The sequence below is a fragment of the Leuresthes tenuis genome, unplaced genomic scaffold (genome assembly GCF_036924035.1).
Source record: "Leuresthes tenuis unplaced genomic scaffold, fLeuTen1.0.hap1 SCAF_12, whole genome shotgun sequence".
Lineage (NCBI taxonomy): Eukaryota > Metazoa > Chordata > Actinopteri > Atheriniformes > Atherinopsidae > Leuresthes > Leuresthes tenuis.
The window spans coordinates 25,490,570-25,511,830 of NW_027325366.1; the positions used below are offsets into that span (position 1 = coordinate 25,490,570).

Here is a 21,261-nt window from a genome sequence, read left to right on the forward strand (position 1 = left end):
AGTTAGGCCCCCAATACACTACAGTCACACCTCATTGACCACTATTACAGCAAAGGAAACCAAATCATTGCAGAGGGGGTGGCAGGGTGTGGGACCTCTTCTCAACCTCTTATATCATCATTCTACGTCATTGCTACAAGTACTCTTTACAAAGATGATAAATGATTAAACTCGTTAGCTGGATGCTGGATCCCATTTTTAGCAGAGTTATAGCAATAACGACGACAGTTGTAGTCTATAATCATATTACTAGCAATGGAATACTTAAAAACAAAGACATTCCTGCTTGTGCACATAATCTCAAAGCCATTGGAAGGAATGCAGCATCTGTAAAGCATTTCAGGCAAAAAAAACAAGCTGATGCCCTTGACATTTTAGAGCTTTCCATTAAGGTACGTAGAAGTGACCAAATACATTTTTAAATCTGTTTCTATGTTAATGACAGATCTACAGTTCACATCATGTGACCACCGGCTTTAATTTTGTATAACTCTCTGTTTTCCTGAGAGCCTCCCCACAACATTTAACCTTCTTTTTATAGCTGCTTTACATCTGTACCCTGAGTTTAATAGCTTAATCCATCTCTGTGGAGCATGCAGCCTCCCTAAAGCTATATGAACAGGCTGCTGTGGTCAATACATTCTTCTCTACAACCCTCTGTCCTCCAATGTGTTTGCGTGTTGTGCCACACAAAGTCAGTTGGCAGCTTCTCAGCATTGTTTGGTGATTGGCTGGAAGCTAAGTGGTGGTGACGGATTGTGATGTTGATGTATTTACCTCCTCTGTGCTGACAGGAAGCTGTTCCTCCATCCTGATTGACTGGGTCTCATCACAGCAGCCAGCGTTGCTTTGTTTAACCGGGTCAAGTTGGGGAGGGTTTGCTTACTCACTCGATGAGGTGTCCATGAAGATGAGAGGAAGACCTTCCCTAATCTTGGCTGACATTGGTGGCTTGGCAAGCAGGCCATCTCACCACTGTTTTACAAATTGATGGAGATGAAACTTTGTCTTCGAGGTAAAGTTTGATTCATTGTTTTATTTATATAGCACCAAATTACAACAAATGTCATCTCAAGGCACTTCAAAGATGTAATCCAATTCAAGCAAATTGGAATCCAATTTTTTGCAATCCAATCAAATGCAATCCTTTAAATTTCAAGTTAGTCCAGTTCATACAGTATACAGCCAATTCAAAAATTGTAGCATAGCTAAGGAAACCAACAGATTGCACTGAAATAATGTCCAGAAAAAGTCAATGCAGGAGTACTATTCCACTTTGGCACGATATGCTTGACAGAAAACAGTGAATACACCCTACAAAGATCTGAAATGTCTTTATACAAGTCATCCCATGTCAAATGTGATAAAGACTGGAATTAAGTGCACTGGGAATATGAAATTACCTAGATGTCCCTTTTTTTTCAAACTTTAACTTCATTGGATCTGATTTCATAAACTGGATAAATGTGTACTTGTTGAATTGGACTTGTTTTAATTAACAACTTCTAACTGTGAAACACAAAATATGCACTATGCCAATACATTTGATTTGTAATTGATTTGAAAGGGATCCCTAGCAAGGTACAATTGAACAAACAATGCTTAACAATCCAAATTTTGGTTACTGTTGTGTTACAGCTTTCGGCAACAACCTGCCAGATGACCTGAGCTCAGTTACAACTATGTGTACATACAAAAGCAAACTCAAAACTTCCCTGATCCCCGTTTAATCTCTCTCTCTCTCTCTCTCTTTGTAGTATGTCTATGGAAAGTTAATATGTCTATGTTTATCAATATATCATAGCCTACTTGTTTTTCTCATTTTTCGTCTATGTTGAGAACAATAAATGTATGTGTTTTTAAACGTACCTTACAGATAAACTGTCATAAAATAAAATCTTACATAACATAATATACTTGGATAATGATCTCCCTGTTCTTAGGTCGAATAGATATCAGTCAGGTGGCTAGGGTTAGGGACACACGCTAATTGTTTTCAGGTGCCTCTTGCAGGGCATTTTGGGAAGCCCAGCATTTGAACCAACAGACAAAACATACACAAGCACACACACGCACACGCACGTACACGCACGCAAGCACACGAGCGTCATTGCCTTGTCAGCTAACCCCCTCTAGTGCACAGATGCGCACAGTCTCCCACTGTAGCCCCAGCTTCAGCTGCTGTTCCGCTGCATCCCGATCATTTCTCCATTCACCGTCCCCATCGCGCTGCTGAGGCGGACAGAGCTGGAGGTGGCAGTCCGCGGCACATTGCCGTGCCAAACGCACGCTTTCTAAAGTCTGTCACGACTCAGCGCGCCACGGACACTCACTAGACTGCGTTTTGTTTAATATTCAAAACAATGGTATAAGGACGGCTGAAGTCCGTGTAAAATCTGCAAAGTTGTGAGGAGCCAAGTGTCTCTCGCCTCGTCCGGAAATTTGATTTCACTTTAGATATTTTCGCGACTTTATCCAAAAGCGCCACATTCTGTGCCGGAGCTGGCGCTGGCACCAGGTGAAGCATGAGCCGCTGTGTGTTGTGCCGTCACCCGGCCACTCGCTCCACACGGGATCAACTGTAAAGACCGGGACCATAGGATCTGTGCTTCTGGAGGATCCACACGCGTTTGTCTCTGAGCACGCTTCCTGACAGAGCATTAAGCCTCTGATTAATGTTGCAGCAGACATGAGTTTTGGAAACAGATTATTCCTCGCTTCAGTCTTTCTTGGAATTTCCCTCACTCGCCTCGGCCACTGCAATCAAGGTAAGATCCGTGCAAAGAGTGTTACGAGCCACTCAAGTCTGACTGAAACTGTTTTACCTAAATTTAAAGAAAACCTCAATTTAAAATATTTTCAGCGTTGACACCGTTTGGGATATTTAGTACATTTATATCACTGCTCAGAAGGAAATTAACCTGACTGGAAAGAGTTCAGCTAAATATCCCGGCAGTTACAGGAAGCCATCACAAAGAGTCCCGCAACACTACACTCGTACAGTCCTCTGAAGAAAAGAAAAGAAGTTAGATGCACAAAGATATGAATCAATATTATTATTGCTTTTAGCACCGCTATATAAGTCAATAGAGTGTAGTCAATAGATAAAAAAAAATACAGAAGCAATGAAAACTTTGACAAAATACAGGCTGCATATTCTTGCAGTTTGTACAAGAGGAAACATCTTATTTTTGATAATCTTCAATTTCCACCTAATGACAAAATGCAGATTAAGGTATAGGCGTGATTAGTCTATGTAGAGTTCAACTGCATGTCTTAGCTCAGTTTTTATCTCAATAGACAGTATTATAGAAAAAAAACGTCAGGATTTCAGTTGGTAAAATGCCATCCCTTACTTAATTAAAAATTATACATTATTCAAATGGATACAGACACAGCATGGACAGCCGAAAGACTGAGCCATTAGGTAGGTGACAGAGCGAGACTGTATGCATCTGTCACTGTGTCAGAGCAGACTTGATTGTCTATTTTTTGGTATAGATGTTGCAGTAGATTTTTCACACATACAGAGAAAAGGTTATGAGCTCCTGATTAATTTATACACTGAGAGTGGGTGTATGTGAAGCTGCATACTGTGAATTTGGTGACCGTATGAGTGGTAGAGTGTGAAACTCTAAGCGATTTTGTACACTACCGAACAAGCCACATATGCTCCTTTCCTTCTTTCGCTTTTGCATCAACTTGCTGTGCGCCCATCTTTTTATACGATCCGGTGAGTGTGCATGTGTGTGGTCTCTCACTTGTGTATGTGTGTGTTCTCCGTGGCTTCTTGTGCACCCACTCATACACACAGCTGCTGCATCAGGTTTAAAATAGTGCTATGGATTGTGTGGGGAGCACAGTGGGATTTGCCCCCCAGGTTATATTTTATTGTTCTCTCTGTTCAATAAGAGTGATGCTACTCCTGTTTTCCCAGGCAGCTGCTACATAACAGCATCGCAGAGTGTTTTTCTCTGCCACAGATTGAATGATTGAGTTGATGTCTGCTTTCAACTGTACTTTAGTCTTTCATATTGACTGGTCTGGGACCTCAACTGCCACAATCGCAGGCCCTCTCTATGACAGAGTGATAGAGCTCAGATTGGAAATACTTAAACTCAGATCACAAAGACCAGGGTCTCCTTCAAACACAAACACAAGCTACAAATTCAATAATCTGAGAAATATTTATTTATCACCAAAAAACCCTTGTGCCTGGTTCTAAAATCTGGTCACCACAAAACCATGAAGAAGAAAACTAAACACATGCTTTTCCTGCTCAGTTACATTAGAGACTGTGTTCACTCTATAGGCTGGGGACAGAACCAAAGCCCATTACACGGCAGTGCAGATCAGTGCTTCTGATCAGTGCTTATCTACAAAGACAAACAGAGTTCCAGAGATTGGGGATTTCACAGACAAAATGGTCCCTATGTTAGCTGTTAGGAGAACAATAAAAACAGTCACATTTTGCTTTTTGCCTGTGTGCTTCTGTACACGACAACCCCCCCATATGTGTCCTCCCATATAAAAACAACTGGGACTGTGGACAGTTATCACAAAGCTCAACTCACTCACTGCCATGTTTCTCAAGCCGCTTTTCCTCATCAGTGGATCTCTTCATATGGCCTTTACTTTTACCCCCCCATTTTTTTTCCTGCTATATGTATTACAATGAACTTTCACAAACAAACCTCATTTCACAAACCTCATTTCACAAACAAACCTCATTTCACAAACCTCATCAACCTTTATTTATAATCTAATCTCTTCAGCCCTTGGGAAAAAATGTTTATCTGTAGGTTGATCCTACACTTGAGACACTGTTCGGACTGTTTTAGTTTTTTTTTTTTTCTGGCTGAGATTTAGGCTCCAAATCAGGACAGAAATAAAACTTTAGAGAATGGATGAGTCATATGTAAGTGGCAAGTGAATTAATTTTTCACTGGTCAAACACATTTTACTCAAGCACTATTGCATTTCAGTTAGTCTGAAGCCAGTCAGCAACATATATCAGAAATCTGCAGGTTTTGCTGCTTATCATTTATGTTTAAGCTTGCTATTTTCCAGATACATATTGATTTAGTTGTGAAAACAACCTGCAAATAATTTTCTAACTCTCTGCATTGATTTGTGTGGATGGCTGGTCAAATCTTTTGTTCCTGCAAAAAACTGATCGCTGTCATCCGATGAAGGATTTATTCACCAGTGGTGCCGAGGAAAATCAATCAACCAGCAAATCAAGAGCAACCACAAAATGTTAACTGTGCACCTTTGACTTTGTGTGTGTCTTGTTCACACAGATTCCATGTAAATTTACAAAAAAAATCCAAGCAGCGCTCTGCAGTACTATTAGTATTCAGTGTAATACTGTAAACTGCGTTATGCTGAGCATCTTGGGAAAGTACGAGAAAAGTGTGGCATCTACAAGTTCATTGGCAAGGGCTGCATATCGTCTTGAACAAGTTAACTTTTGCAGCTTGCATTTTTGTTTTTTGTTTATATCACCTCGGGCTGGCATGGTGGTGCAGTGTTGAGCACTGTGAGACCAGCAGTTAGACCCTCCTGGTTGAATAGGGGCTCTCTGTGGCGAGCTTGCATGTTCTACCTGTGCCTGGGTAATTTCCAGATTCTCCAGCTTCATCCCACATTCCAAAAACGGCATTTTAGGTTAACTGCTGACTCCAAATTAGCTGTAGGCGTACGTATGAGCTTTCGCAGTTGTTGTATTTCTGTGTTGCTCTAACTGCGTTCCATAACCTAAAAGGTTGAGCTAATAATATCAGTGGATGTTCTTTAAAGTTGGTGTGCCTTACTTCTACTGGCTGTTTGAATTTTGTACGTTTAAAGTTTGAGAATGTTTTCCAAATTTTCTCCTAAAGGTAAAAATTATGTGTGTTTTAGTCAAAGAGTTCTACCAGTGAGGAGTATTTGTGATACTTGTGATATTTCTGATATTTGGGACCCTGAATAGGTGGCTGCTACGTAAACAGCCTTTTCTGATGACTTGAACCTAAATACAGTCATATTTGGAGTAAGCAATAACTGAATTAACCTAAGCAATCCTGATCCAAGTTTTATTATGTAGACATAGATAACACCTTAATTGCACCATTACATGCTACTGGAGTTTTCACTGCATCTTATAGCACACACTGCTGCTTTACAATGCTTGCCTTTGGCTCCAGCAAAGACAGTGAGTAATAGGATGGATGCAGTTAAAAAGAAAACCACACTTTTGGGGCTGAGGAAACAACTTGACTAATGCCCTGTGTTTTGAGGAATATGGCTGTAATCAAGGCTTTTAATTAGTGCAATTGAATGGGAACATTTTAGTGGCATAAGGAGACATAATGTCAGCATGAGTCATAAGTTGGATCATCTAAATCAGCCGTAACATCTAAATAATGTAAATGTGAATAGATTATCCTGTATGAAACTATATAAACACCTTAATTGGAAAATTTCCTGTTATTTACCCTTGTCCACAAAGTGAATCCAGTATGAAGGGGGTGTTTGAAATAATCTGCAAGTGTTCCATTTAGGTGCCTTTGTGAATCATAGCTGTGCTGCCACTTAACAACTGAAATAATGCTTTGTCCTCCTAAATGTTACATATATGACGATTAAAGCTTTTACCTCAGAGAATATGCAGCCATTAAACTCTATGGTGGTTTGCAACACCCTGTGCAGTGCATTCAGTCTGTTTTTTTGTTTTTTGTATTTGATTACTGATGGAAATCATTTAGTTCACAGTCACTTAGTCAAACTCGACTAGACTTTTTTACTTAAAGCACTATTCCTTGACATGGATTGAAAATGTCATGAGGATACAAAAGATGTAAAGGACAATTAAATTTGACAAGAACACTGCAGTAGCTGTAAGTTTTAAACACATTCACACTACAATAAACGTGTGCGTTTGTATGCATTTTCTATGCAAATACGAACTCAGTCATGAAGATGAAACAAAGTGATCACCTGTCACAAAGAGAATGGTCGCTCACCCTCATGATCGTTGAGGTATATTCATCAGGAGGGATCACAGTCAGTAGACCAGAAAACTAACTGATGAATTAATTCAAAAGAGACAACATGTACAGCCACTTTATGGGTTGCTTTGATTGCTGCTGCCACAAAGACTTGTGGGTAGTAATCCCCTCCTTCCACAACATTCCTGGTTGACATGTGGGCAAGACAACAACAACCTTGTAATTTGACCAGTGACTAATAGCTATGAATTTCCTTCACATTGTTTGAATGGACATAAATAGATAATCAGATCTGATCAACCACATTCAAATATGTGCTCTGCTGACAGTTAGCATGTCACTGAATGCTTGATCTTGGATCATAGAGTGTGGAGAGTGTGTTAAAAATCCTGTCATGCCTGTCAGGTTACCTCTGTTATGGATAGTTTTCCATTTTCCAGCATATCATCTCCTCATCTGTTGAGAGCTCAGTGTTTACACTGCTAAATGACAACGTGCAATCCTCACCGAAACACTCGCCAAAATCAATTTTCATGAGTGTCTGTTCATCAAATGCTGTTGTTTGTTGTTTTGGTTTTTTTTAACAAGAATAGCTGTTTGCTGTTCACCAGAATGAGTATGTAGGAAGCTTGCGAACGAAAAGGTTTTGTTATTGTTTGGAAATTAGTCTTCTATTGCCCTTTAAACTACAATACACACATACCTCAGCCTACATATATACCTGATATAAAACAAAAGTGCCCTTGAAGAGGCCTCCTTTTACTTTAAAGAGGCAGTAGTGTACACACCTTTCGACAACCAGCATCACTGTTTTCTTAATACTCTTGGTGGCCCACTTCAAATTTACATGAAGTAATTCTTGAAGAGACCGCATTCAGGTCTGTTGTTAGGACTGTAAAGCTATTTTGGGGTGTTTGTACGGCCTTGCGAGGGCTGTGGGCCAGACAAGAGATGTCATCATTCTACCGGAGCTCCATATATTTATGAGTTGGCCAGCTCATGTTCTATTTATATCTAACCAGTGGAAGTCCCTGAGGACCTTCAGCTCCAGGCAGGGTCTGTGGGTGCCTTGCTGAGAGATATCTCTATGGAGAGATGGAGACAGTTAGAAAGAGAGGATGGATGGACGGATATTTACATGCGGGCAGTTTTAGGGTACACTGGCAAGTATGCCACACAGCAGACTTATCGAAACACACTGTCAAGAACAGGTGCACACTGATAACAATAAATGCCTGTGTGCACAACTTTTACAACTTTTCTATTATATAAAGTTATTATACCTAATTGTTTTTTCACAAATAGATAGAGCATAGAACCACATTTGTATTGTAGAGCTGGGTCACTGTACTGATTAAAACAGCTATCGTAATCTAGGTTACGTAAGCAATCGCCAGTGGTTGTGCATGTAAGTGCATGTGATTCACGTGTTTTATTTACTTTTGTTCTGTTTTTCTACCAAAAGATGAACATTTCTAAACTCTTGACAAGTTGTTTTGTCCTTTATTTCAATCAAATGGCAGCAGAATGAAAAAAGTAAAAAGTAACGCACTCTCATGCGCCATTTCATATAGAAGTCTTGCTGCTGCTTTGTGAAGCCTCCAACTCCTCCACTTCCAAATTCAGACTTTCTCTCCCTCCTTGTAGGTCATAACAGCCTCCTCTGCCCATGTGTATTGGATTGATAAGAAGTGAAAATAGCTTTATTGAAAAGATAGTATGAAAAATCATTTGAGGAGGCTCATTTTGTTGAGGGATATTTGTAATCTCCTGCTATGTTAAGGTCACAACTGTGACTCCTGTAACAGTGTTAGCACATGTGAAGTGTTTCATATCTAAGCATCCTATGTCTGTCTCAAAATGATCATTCAAGTGAACACCTCATTAAAACTTTAGATCAAGATAAGCTCAAAAGTGTTTTCTAGTGGTTCAGGTGTTGACACAGTAGATGTAGACCCATCTGAGCATCATGTACATCAGTAGGTCTTTATGTATGGTGTAGTGAGCACAGCTAGCGGTAATTAGACCATTCACAAAGAACTACACAGCTTACCCTACCTCATAGTAGCCTAATATTGTTCATTAACACCATTTGCAGTGCCAGCCAGTCCTCCGGCCTGGAACTAATACAGACATGGCACAGACCTGGCACCAGTGGGCCAAAGAAGACATCCAAGGATGCTGGAATGAATCCAAAACCAGCCAACAGAGGAAATATTAAACTAGTAGTGTAGAGAAGATGAGGTTGGAGGCTGAAAGGATCAGCGTGAAGTCTCTCCTCGCTGTGCTGGACAGGACAGTCAATCAATAGAATAATCTTCTGCAATTTCATATAGATCAATGTCCATTTTCTCCACCTAATCTCACACTGCTAAAACGCGGTATGAACCATTAATGTTCTCAGTTGCTGTTCAGAAAAAGGTTCAGTTTCTGGTTAAAGTTTTGCTATAAAATCCCCATCACTTTTACTGCGCTCATGGTTTGATTTGCTTCATGTTTTCAACTAGTGTGTATAACGATTAATGGATTTATATGGGTTTTGATACATTAAAACATTTCTGTTATGTTAACTTGAGTGCTTTTGGAAAACACATTTATATCACCCTGAAAATCTCAATTACAAGCCAGGTTTTAGATTCCTGTAGTCAATACGTTTTAGAAGACATTCACTGACACACCAGGGGTTCTTACTCCATTAGCCAGCTCATTGCTTTACTTCTCCTTGCATATGTCAATGGCTTTTTGTTTGGTAAGGCAATGAGAGTAAACAGTGTTCAGTGCTGATAAAAGGTTTAAACGTGCTGAGATCTCTGTTCAGTCAAACACACCCTATAGAATAATATACTGAAAATTCTGAGATCAGATCAGGCCGATTTACAGCCCAGACCATCAGAGTTTGGATGGTTAACATTCAGTTTAATAGCTACTGCGTTAAGTCAAACTAAATCGTAAAATTCCCCACAGAATATGTCCTGTGCTGCATGTTTTGGATGGCAGAAATATTTTCCAATGACATTAAACAGAATGATCAACCCTCCAGTTTGCGTCTTGCAGTGAATTTTTCTGAGGTAGTATCCTCTTTTATTGTTGATAAGGAAATGTGAATCTCTTCATGCAGAGCCACAAAGCTACAGAGTGAGGTGGAGTTGCTTTTTTTGTTGTTGTTTTTTTAAACTGTTCTTCCTGTGTCACAGTTTTACTCCTGTTTAACTTAACTGGCATAAGCTGCTTTCCAAGTTTATTTTGTGATGTTCAATCCTGTCTTCTTTGCTGCTGCTTAGGTTTTCTTACCTTGGATGCCATTATCCACCTTTTAGCCTGGTCTAAGACAGGTCTAGCATTACAGTGTGTCTCTGGAGTGTGTCCCACTCAAGTTGTCAGATAGAGGGAAACTGAAGAGAATTCAGTAGTGTGTGACAGATATGACAGATCTACAAACAGACACGCTTGTAAAAAGTGCTGGGAGTAAATGCTTGAACAACCTCTGTCAGTGATTACTGCCTCGTAAGAGAAGAGGCTGAAAAATTACCCTTTTTCCTTCCAGAGTACAGATAGAGATACATCACTTTTCTTTTTCCTTGACACTGTAATTCGCAAATTATAATAATCACAGTATCACAGCACTGAATCTACCTCCTTTGATGCACATTGTGTTGTAACAACCAGTGATCGCACAGTAATGATATTAATGGAGATTTATTAGGGAATTGCGTCACTGATAAAGATTTTTGTTGGTGTAATGAGCTCCCCGAGTATCACTAAGAGAACCATAAATGGACATTGATGACTGACTGACACATAAAATCCAGTTATTATCACAGCAGAAAATGCACTTTGCTGGCCAGAAATCATTGTCGGTATTGATCATGTGTGATTCATGATGTTGCATTTAAGATTTTCTGCTGATGTTCAGTTTCAAGTAATAAAAAAGACAAGTTTTAAACAAGCTTCGAGTGTAGTGTTGCTCTTTGTCTGCTGGCATTAATTCTGGTCCCCTAAACATGGAGTTTTCCCATGCCTACTTCATGATACAGTGCATCCACACATCATAAAGACATACTGTACCTATATTGTTACACATTCTATGTACTTGGCTCATTTGACAATGTCACGGGATGGGCCCCATATAATATTTATGAATTGCAAGAAAGGCATCGGCATCTCTGTCTACTGTCTATTCCCTAATGTTGTCACAAGAGAAGGCAAAAACATTTTTCCAACTTGGTTTACTGGGGATTACCTCAAGAAATTATATCTGTTTTTCACTGTAAATCACTTGTATCTAGGTGAAACTCTTTCCTCTTGAATTATTAAATCTGATGTCCTTGAGAGGGAGAGAAAATATTGTCAAGGCTGGCAATATTTTCCACAGTGAAACTACATTTTTATTAACACTACGCAGAAGTTCCTTACAAACCTGTAATTGTCCTTGCAACAAAAATAGAAGGGCTTCAACAGACATTTGACATAATGAAATTAAATGAATATTTCCACCACCCATGAAGGTTTGAAGACAGTTGTCTTCATGATTCTTTCACAAGAAAAGTTTCAGTCATATGCAGCACACGTGCCTATTCTTGCTTTGGCTGATAGGAGGGAATGGACTTTTGACAGCAATCTGACTTCAATCTGTCTGTCCCTAAATTGTGTCGCAAGTCACAAAAATGCTACTTTTACCAAACATGCCGCCACACTCATAAATATTCATCCAAGAAACTCATTTTTGATAATAAAAAGATGTCCAGGTGAACATGTTTGTGGCTGATACTTCAATTTCAGTGTGAAAATAGGAGTTTCTCTGTGAAGTCAGGTTGCTTACGGTTTTATTTTCACACCTTTTTTTTCCATTTCAGTTGTGTTGCTGGATACAACGTCTGTGCTTGGAGAGCTGGGATGGAAGACGTATCCTATAAACGGGGTAAGAAAGGCACCTCTGATTGTGTTCAGTCTTACTACACTGTGTTTTCCCTTCAAAATGCATGGCCACTGCAGTATCAATGAGATCAATTATATTGATGATACTAGTTCAGAGGCAGTAGCTATGGTCTGTTTCATATCCATATCCTCATTTTCAGTCAGATTCATCCTTCCACATGGGAAATACTGTAATGTGGAAACTGATAATGAGGCATGGTCTCTAAGGAAGCTTCCCATTTGTTGTTCAGTCTCCCCCAAAGAATTCCTGTCACATTTGTCTCTCTTTGGAGCCACGTTTTCCACTGACTCTTTAAATGCTAGCCCAGACCTAGAAAACCATTTTCATCCTGTTGTATTGTGTAGTGTGAATATTTTTGTACCCTGATCAGATAATAAGAACATCCTCTTATTTGTCTAGGATTAAATCAACATCATCTGCCAATACCCTGTCCCTCCCATATCTTCATCTTTAAGAGAACATATATGAATATACCGTATTTTTAGTGCAATACAAAGTTCAGGCTATCATGAGAGCTACAGGGGGAAGAAATGCCTGCATGCAGTGCTGTTTCTCAGTCATGTTTACCCAAAAGGGATATCCCTGTTTCAGAAGTAAATGCCTCTGTCTCCATAGAAAAACTGTATGGGTTGAAGTCTGAACTTTGGAAACAGCAACGAGTGTTAAACAGAAGGTGTAATTGCATCATTAAACATAAATGTGCTGACAACAATCTGTGACATGCTCAGATCAAAACCTTACAGCATCATGCAAGCGTTATCTCTTTGTTGTCAGAATACCCGAAAGACCTCTGCAGTTACCATTCAAGGTAGAATTACCTAATTTCCACTTCCTTGTTCACATCTCGTCTTTTCTCATACCCATTATCGATGGTGCAACCCAATTCACAATGGGGCCTTGTTACAGAAAAGAGGCAGAAGAGATGCTGCTGTATTTGTTCCTCTCTGATACTGCTCAGTCCTTGTTTGACCTTGTTGAACTTTACAAATGTAAATCCGTTTATCTGTTTTTTTTATCTGTTTATAGAAAGCCATTTATAATGTATCATTAATAGCTTCTTTACTGAGCATTTCTACACCCCAAACCTTGGGAAAAGTTGATTATTTTTTATTGTTAATATTCTCTGATGAATGAAATGATAAAATGAGATGTTTAAAATCACTGGTTTGAAATCATTTCAACTACTCTTATCTCAGGGTTCTGACTTTAAGTGATCCTCTGCTGGAGGATTCCTAATTCTCCGAGCTCCCAAACTTCTCTGTCTCTCCATCTCTCCCCGCATGGCCCTGTGGCCCATATATGGGTTATGGATGTGATTACATCATGTAGGTTGTGGTGACAGCCGCCGACAGCTTTAAGGAAAAGGAGAGAGGGAGGCTACTGCCTCCGTGATTAAGCTGTCAGTCCTCTCCCCTCCTCTCTCACCCTGTATCCTCTGACTTACCATTAATATTTAAGCCATCGAGGTGAGAGGGCCTGAGGGAAGGTGTGAAGATCTGGGGAGGTAAAATAGTTTAAATCCCCTCTCACCACCTGGGAGCCAGCAGGAGCAAGTCAATCTCCACCATATTAGACACAGCCCAGTATCAGACTGATACAGCAGCACATCATGTAGCTACATATCAGGAACATGTAGTTGTCCTAGTTCTGGACATAAACTGCTGTCAGTCAGCCCTGCTCAATGTTCATCTTAAAATAATTTCATATGCGATAACTTCTCCAAAATGATTAACTGACGTTGAGTTTACTAGACATATATCTGGTCATATGATATGAAACTGATGGTGAAGTGGAGGAGTATATGTATGGAGAAAGTTTATCAGAAACAGCAGGAAGGTGAGTGGTTGTGTTGAAGAAGACTGTGGTGTTCTGTCAGAATAAAATAAGATTGTTTGTCAAATTGATACAATAAAAAACATGATGATTAGTTGCCAAATTGATACAATAAAAAACATGATGATTAGTTGTTGATCATTCCATGTGCTTTTTCCCCATAACAGTAAAGGAATATTTTAAAAATGTATGATTGTCAGACAAGTTCTGGGGTTACACAGTAAGCCTGTTTTTCTGATTTCTAAGTGGATCTATGAACATTTATTCATGATGGACTCCTGAGATCATGATAGCTGTCCACTGAATACAAATTACAGCAGGGGTTGCACAAGGGTTTAAAGTGTCTTAATTGACTATATGAGCTATGTGACACTGCAGCCCCAGATGATGATTTTGTTGGCGAGTAGATCTGAGAAGCAGACAGTTACCACCTATTCTCACTGTGTTTGGAACAACAGCATGCACTGGTCCATTTCACCTCACACTGTATCATTGCTTCACATTTCTTGCTCCATACCTTAATTTGAGCACACCCTCCCCCACCCCCCATGAGGTTTTATGTTTTATGTTTCTCTAAAATAAAGAAGAAAAAAGATGATGTGTTTTTGTTTTTTATCTGAAGAGTCAGTCACAGCAGTGACAGTAGACGGGATATACTTCTCCTGAAACATCCCACTTTGAAACACAATGTACTTCTTGTGCTTTAAATATATATATCACATACATCTGTATATGTAAAGGTTAACAGCACTTCCTCTCTCTGCAATAACTCTTTCTCACTTTGCAAATTTGCAATTAAGATTAACACATAGTGACACATATGCCTGTCACAGGCTCATTATCCTTAACATCGTTACAACTCAACCTTTAAGCACCTTTAAATTTGACATCATCCAAACATGGTTCCTCAACGATACAAATGCAAAAAGTTTGAAGTTGATCGGAGTCGTACAGGCAATGGACAGACAGAAAGACAGACAGATGGACAGAGGTCCCAGCTTTGATTAGTTAGATTAAATACGTCTTTGCCTTCTTTATGGTGCCGGTCATGGAAGAGGTTTTGGGTGGGCTTTGTAATTTCATTAGCAAATCTGGACTTTAAATTCCTCAGTATGGGTGCACTTATATGTGATTATCACAGTTGTCTAGAAATACTTTTAATTAAAGTGAAGATTGCAAAGGAAAGACAGAGACACTTCAGTTAAACAATTCTATTGTTTGACCTGAATGTGAGAATTTAACTAAGTTGGAAAACACATTCACAGTCAAAGGTCTTTAGGTGTACTCTTTAGGTTTGTACATACTGAAAAGAAATCTCACTCAAGGACTTTACATTTTATATTTTTCTCACTATAACTTGATGAATGCATGTTTGAGAATACAGAAAAGAATATCTATCTAGTCTATCTTTTCAATATGAAATATGTTGATAAATGTGCCAAAGATATGTGTTGCTATACTAATATATAGCATTTTTCTCCATGTTCGTAAATGCTGACTAGTGATCAAGAACCGGGTGTCAGATAGGTGAATGAAAGAGAGACAGAGAAGGGAAAGAGGGTTGTTTTGGCATCTGCATGCAGCCACAATAAGCTCCACTTAGAATGGGCAGACATTGTGCTGAAATATGCATGAGCCCTTTCCCAGTGGTGGGTGGTGGTGTGGGAAGGGGAGTGAAGCAGTGAGTAGAGCAGCTTATTTATTAAATTACATGAAACAGCTTTAAGGGATTAAGAATGCCTGGTGTTGCCTTTTATTTTCACTCATTGATATTATAATACAAGCTGAGAAAAGGCAGGTTAGAACACAAGAAATGATAGTTGTCCATCATAAAGCGATGGAGTAATCCTATTTTTATCTTTTGTCAGAGATCCCAAGCTGCCTATAAGTCACATCTTCTGGGGGCGTATAAATGGTGTTACGTAAGGGAGGAGCACGTTGTTGCTGGTTTACTGCAGCCGGAGCAGTGCTCAGTCAAAAATTAGCCTTTGCAAACTCAATACATCCCAAAGATTTAGCTCAGAGCAAGACATTTGTCTCACTGTTTGTGTCTGTGTGTGTGTGTTTGTAAATGCATGAATTTGTATTTTCTCATGTTGTGAGGACATCTGTTTACACAGTCACATGGTATACAAAAACCAAGTTGTGCAGTTGCAAATCATTACTTAAAGTACATTTGCCAGCCACGACTGAAGCTACCGCTGGCAAAAATAATAATGGAATCAGAGCTCTTGAAAGATTTTCAATCAAGTAGAAATATTTTATTTAACAGCTGAACATTCAGGCTTTTTAAAGCATGTCTCAAAAAGTTGAATAAAATTCTTGTAATTGATAGCATGTAATTCCAACAACAAAGTCTTGCAGACCTCAGTGAGATGTTGCATTTAGCTGATTGGCAGGAAACATGGCCCTAACAGGAGGGCTGTCAGTTGAAATGATGGAAAGGATGATAAAATTCTTCCCAGAAGGTAATTCAGCACAGAGTGTTGTAAAATATGGTGGTTGTTCCCAGTCAGCTGTGTATAAAATTTGAAGCAAGTACCGTACAAACAAAATGGGGACATTGTAAAAAATCAAACTTACATGTCTACCCGAAGAAGACGTCAAATTGTCAGGATGGAAAACTCAAAGCATCATGTCTTGAAAATAGAAAATGCACGCAAAATAAATTAAAATAGTGGAGAAATAGGAGTCAATGTTGTGACGAAAAGGAAGGAAACTATCTAGAATAAATGGGAAATTCCATCCAGAAAAGCCAAACATAAACCATGACTGACACCTACAGAGGAGACAACAAGGTTACAGTGAACTTTAGAGACGTAGTCATGGACTGCAGATGATTTGAGCTGAGAATCACTAATCTGCATTGAATAAAGAGCAGATGCTGTCATTTTTTTCTGATGCAAGTCCAAAGAAACATGCGAAGTTATCTGCCTGACGAAAACAATCAAATTTCTACAGTCATTAGTGATAGGGAGTTGATTTCAAGTAAAGGATCATGGGAATATGGTGGTCGTTACCTTTACAGTAAATGCACAGGTGGACATTGAGTTTTTGAACAATATTCCATCAATCAAAACAAGCTTTGGTGATGCTGAGATCATATTTTAGGATGATAATTACTTTTCCCACAGTTAGAAGACTGTTTTTTTCAGAAAATACACGTCAACTTCAAGGCATGGCCAGCAAAAAGTCCAGATCTCAATCTAAACTGAAATTTAAGAAAGAAATTAAGGACATTTGTGAAAAAAAACCCAAAAAAAAACCGATTCAGTCTTCCACAGCCACAACTCTCTCAAAGAAGTCTTCATGATTCCATAATTCTTTCTCGTAGTTGATCTGGAAATAAACCACCATTAATTTCAACAATTCTTTTTTTTTTTGTCGTGCTTTAGAAAGCTGGATTGCTCAGCTGATAAATGAAATTCGTTTGTCATATTTGAATTTAATTTCTACAAAATAGAAGAGCTAAATGAAAACCTTCCAAGAGCGGTGCTTCCATTTTTGTTTTCCCTGAAGGTTGTGTGAGAAATTATTAACTTTTATAATGTCGTCTATATTTTCAGCACAAAAAAAACGTCTTCGTACAGGTTATGAATTTGTAACGTAGATCAAATCAAATGTGCATTTTTGAGATCAATGATATTAAAAGACAAACTCATGCCTGCATTGTTTTGTTGGATTAGTTGCTTGGTTGTGTAAAATGTAGAACACCATATTCATCTATAAAAGCTAAAAAGTCCTGATTGTCCACAGCAGTTTTGACAAAGTGATCTGTAATTGTGTTTTTTTCCGGCATGAAGCCTCACACTGTGTCATTGTATGACAATATGGAATCAACGCAAAGTCTTCTCAACAAATCTTTCTGTCAGTTTTGGGGAGAGTTTTGGGTAGAAGAGGATTGCCGTCGGATTTAGGCTTTGATTTTTCAGGGAGAAGGGGTTGACAGGGAGAAACAATATTGAAGAGGAACAGCGAACATCCTGACAAATAGGAAGATATGATGCCATGTGACCGGCTTGAACTTCTAGGAATAAAAATGAAGATTAACACATCAAAAAGACACTCAAGTGCTTACACATTTATGTAGGCTTTGTACAATCTCTCAAGCCTCCTCACTTTCTCTCAGCCCTAATCCTTAATCTTTTTATTGCAATATTTAACCACAGTAATTGATTGCAGCTTCTCGACCTTAGGCTTATCTCAAAGCACTTCCTCCATCCCTAATACTATTAGCCTTGAGGATGAGAGTGAACAACAGAGAGGAGAGGAGAGAAGAAAATCTGTATGTCAGAGTCCTTCATAGCTCAGATAAACTTCTTTAATGTGTGCTGCTGAGTGATAGTCAGCTGCTCTGTGAGAGAGGGGAAAATAAAGGGAATAATCCAGAATCATTCCTCCTCTCCCCACGGAGGCTCTTATATAAAAAAGGTATGATGATTTAGCATACCGGTGTTCATCTCAGGGACCTCTGCCATAACCAGGCTTAAGCAGTGCTGGGGGATCCCTTAATTGGCTTGTTTCTTGTCAGGGACACACTGAGGCCAATATCTAATGCGCTCCCACTTGGCATCTTGCTGACAGCAGAACATATCCTGACAGCTTTTTGGGCGAACCCTCATCGTGTGAGGAATACAGTGAGGTGAGTTTGAGAAAGAGTGGGAGGGATGGACAGGATGAATGCAAATGGAAAGAAGAGACTAAGACAGAGTGAGGGAAGAGTGAGGAGATTATTAGTGCCTAGCTGAATGCAGGGGCTGATTATATGAATACTGGAAGCAGAGGCAACCAAGGGGAGCAGATAGCATATGTGGTTTCTGTATGTCAGGCTGAGTTTGAACAGATAAACATGTTTATTATGTATTTTCTGTCTTTAGAAATTCTTTTCAGAAAATGCCTTACATCTAATTACTAACTTTACAGTCTAGACTCACCAGAAAATGTGTAATGTCTCAAGTTATCTGTCAAGTAACTGTGTCATAAGAACCCATGGCTGTAAATTGTAACATGTGAAAGTATACCTGTAACGTTGTTTTCTGTCCAGGAGCATACATGACATGATTACAGTGGACAAACTATCGAAAATTCAAGCTGCAACCATGGAGGCTGTAACCAAAGAGATTGTGTCAACTGTATTCTAACTCTAACAATTTACCTTAAAGACCCCCTGGATGGTAATAAAGCAGTTAAAAAACAGAGAATCACAAATGAGAGGAAAATAGAAAAGTACAATGACCCATGATGTTTTGTACTCTAATTCACAATGATCAGTGATTATCACCTTTCACCATCCAACAAACACCAAAAAGTGTTTATGGCTCACCAAGCACTACTATGGAAAATAGATGTCATCATGTAGGAACTCAACTCACATAGATAGGACATATACCTGCTGATGAATCAAAACCTAAACTGTATCTGTATGGGTCAGAGATTAAGGTAATTGTACTATTTTTAGCCGTTCATTTGAAACTGCAGCATCATTGCACTGTTGTTCAATGTAGCCATTTACCAAATTGTCATGAGATGTTTCATGAGTCCCACCATTTTAATTTGTTCAAACTTGCTGTTCCATTCACATGAAAATTGGACAGATTGTTTGAAAATAATGTTATTCCTTTTGGATTTGGGAGCTCTCTAAAGATTTACATCCTTTCAAGGTTTTTCTTTTTTTCTGGCTGCGTTTTTACTGCAAATAGGAATCCTGAAGTGATATAACATCCATTCAGCGGTGGTAGACGAGCCAAAATTAAATATTAATTCCTTGATCACTAAAAGGCTCAATGAACTATGAATTTTAGTGTTGGTTCAAGCAATATGTGTCATGGTATTTTGTTTATTAAACCACACAACTTCATCACAAGTCACTGTACAGTTATCACAGATAATTCTTCTCATGCTGGAAATATGAATGCTGTCGTAACTGTAAAGGACCTTCTATGAACCATAACAGGATTATCTGCAGTTACTGCTAATTGATCATAAAAAGGAGCACTTCATTGAAAGAAAGGACTTTATCTTCTAATCTAACACATGGAGATGGTCAGAGGTGACCATCAAGACTGTCCTGGCCGAACATAGGAAAATGGCTTTTGTGGGCTTACATCTTTTCAGTGTGGCTTCAAATTGTTTTTTTAATGGTTAAGGAACTCTCAGGATTGTCTGACATTTTATATAAGTCTGCGTCATCAATTGTAAAAGGCTTCTTTAAATGTTCTATCCAAAAGAAAAAGTCCTAGTTTGGTAAACCTAAGGGAAATTTAAGATAACGCTGGTTCAATCAGTGCTGAAGCTCGAATTCTTTCAAGAATCTGCTTGGAAGAAATAATTAGACATGAAGGTGCACACAGAGGTTACACACATACACACACACAGGCACACATTGTCATGTTCATATCAAAAGAAGAGTGAGGTGGCCCAGTTAGAGGAAACCTGCCCAAGGTCACAGTGCTCAATCTCGAGTAGGCTGTTTACTCATTTCTGTTTCACTTGACTTGCATCAGAAAATATATTGTAGTGACAATGACACATTTCAGCTGTATTCCACACCTGAACCTCAATGCTTCTCTTCTCTTGCACTGAATTTACTGCAGTGCCCACAAACGGAATGAAGCCCTAAAAAGACATTAAAGCTCGGCCACAGCAGACAAACACTGGCCAGCCAAGACAAAAAGCGAGGGTCCATGAGGAACTATGCAGGATTAGTTCATGTTTGTGTAGTGCTATGTTTGTGACCATAAGCCAAGCAGAGGCTCTGGTAGAGTGAGGTAACGTGAAATTGCTGATTCTTTCAGTTCTTGTATTTTACCTTAGAATGAGCTATTAATATTAAGTCTTTCTTGCAAGAATATCTTAATGCCTCTCAGCCTTCACATGGTTTTGTGTACCTAATCCTGCTAAATGGCGTGCTACCATCACAGTATTGATGACATTTTAAATATGTAAGCAGAAAAAAAAGCTTTAATAGGTCTAAGAAATCTGTCTCATTTTCATTGACACCAGAGCAGCTCTAAAAGGTATTACTTATCTATATCCTAAATAACATTTCTCGATCTCTCTGCAAGTTTAAGAGAAGATGTGCACAATTGTAATAAAAAATTGTATTACGTGTGATGTTTCTCTAAGGAGAGTCTCTGACTTTTTCTGTCAACTGCTAAACATCTTTCTTTGTCTTCTAGATTATGTGTGGTTGATTGAAACAGGATTTTTCTTTTGGGCTGTCTATATAGTCTTGTAATAGCTTTGTGCCGAGCAGAGCAATCGCAGTGCTCCATCAAGCTCTGACACATCCATTTGTCACACTCTCTGTGGTCAGATAGACAACCAAGGGAAGATGCACAGATGCACACCCCTACACAAACACTGCAATATCATTCCAAGAATGGTGTCCTAGTCCACATTACATAGTGTTATGATATTTTGATTTCACTGACAAAAACACATCTTCACCTGTTGTATTGTTTGGGTATGGGCATGCTGTGACCTGCTGAAAGGAACCAA

General features: G+C 39.0%; 1 protein-coding gene across 2 annotated transcripts in view; it reads left to right on the top strand.

The window, feature by feature from the left end:
* The first annotated feature begins 2,234 nt into the window (after positions 1-2,234).
* Positions 2,235-21,261, top strand: part of LOC140319577 (ephrin type-A receptor 6-like) — a 154,233-nt gene continuing 135,206 nt past the window's right edge. The window contains exons 1-2 of one of the 2 annotated variants that reach the window (XM_072397261.1): positions 2,235-2,768; positions 11,846-11,910. In XM_072397261.1, the coding sequence (XP_072253362.1) occupies positions 2,690-2,768; positions 11,846-11,910 (144 nt within the window). In that variant the 5' untranslated portion in view covers positions 2,235-2,689. Of the gene's footprint in view, positions 2,769-11,845; positions 11,911-21,261 lie in introns of those variants that run through there. The other variant, XM_072397260.1, reaches the window with a different exon arrangement.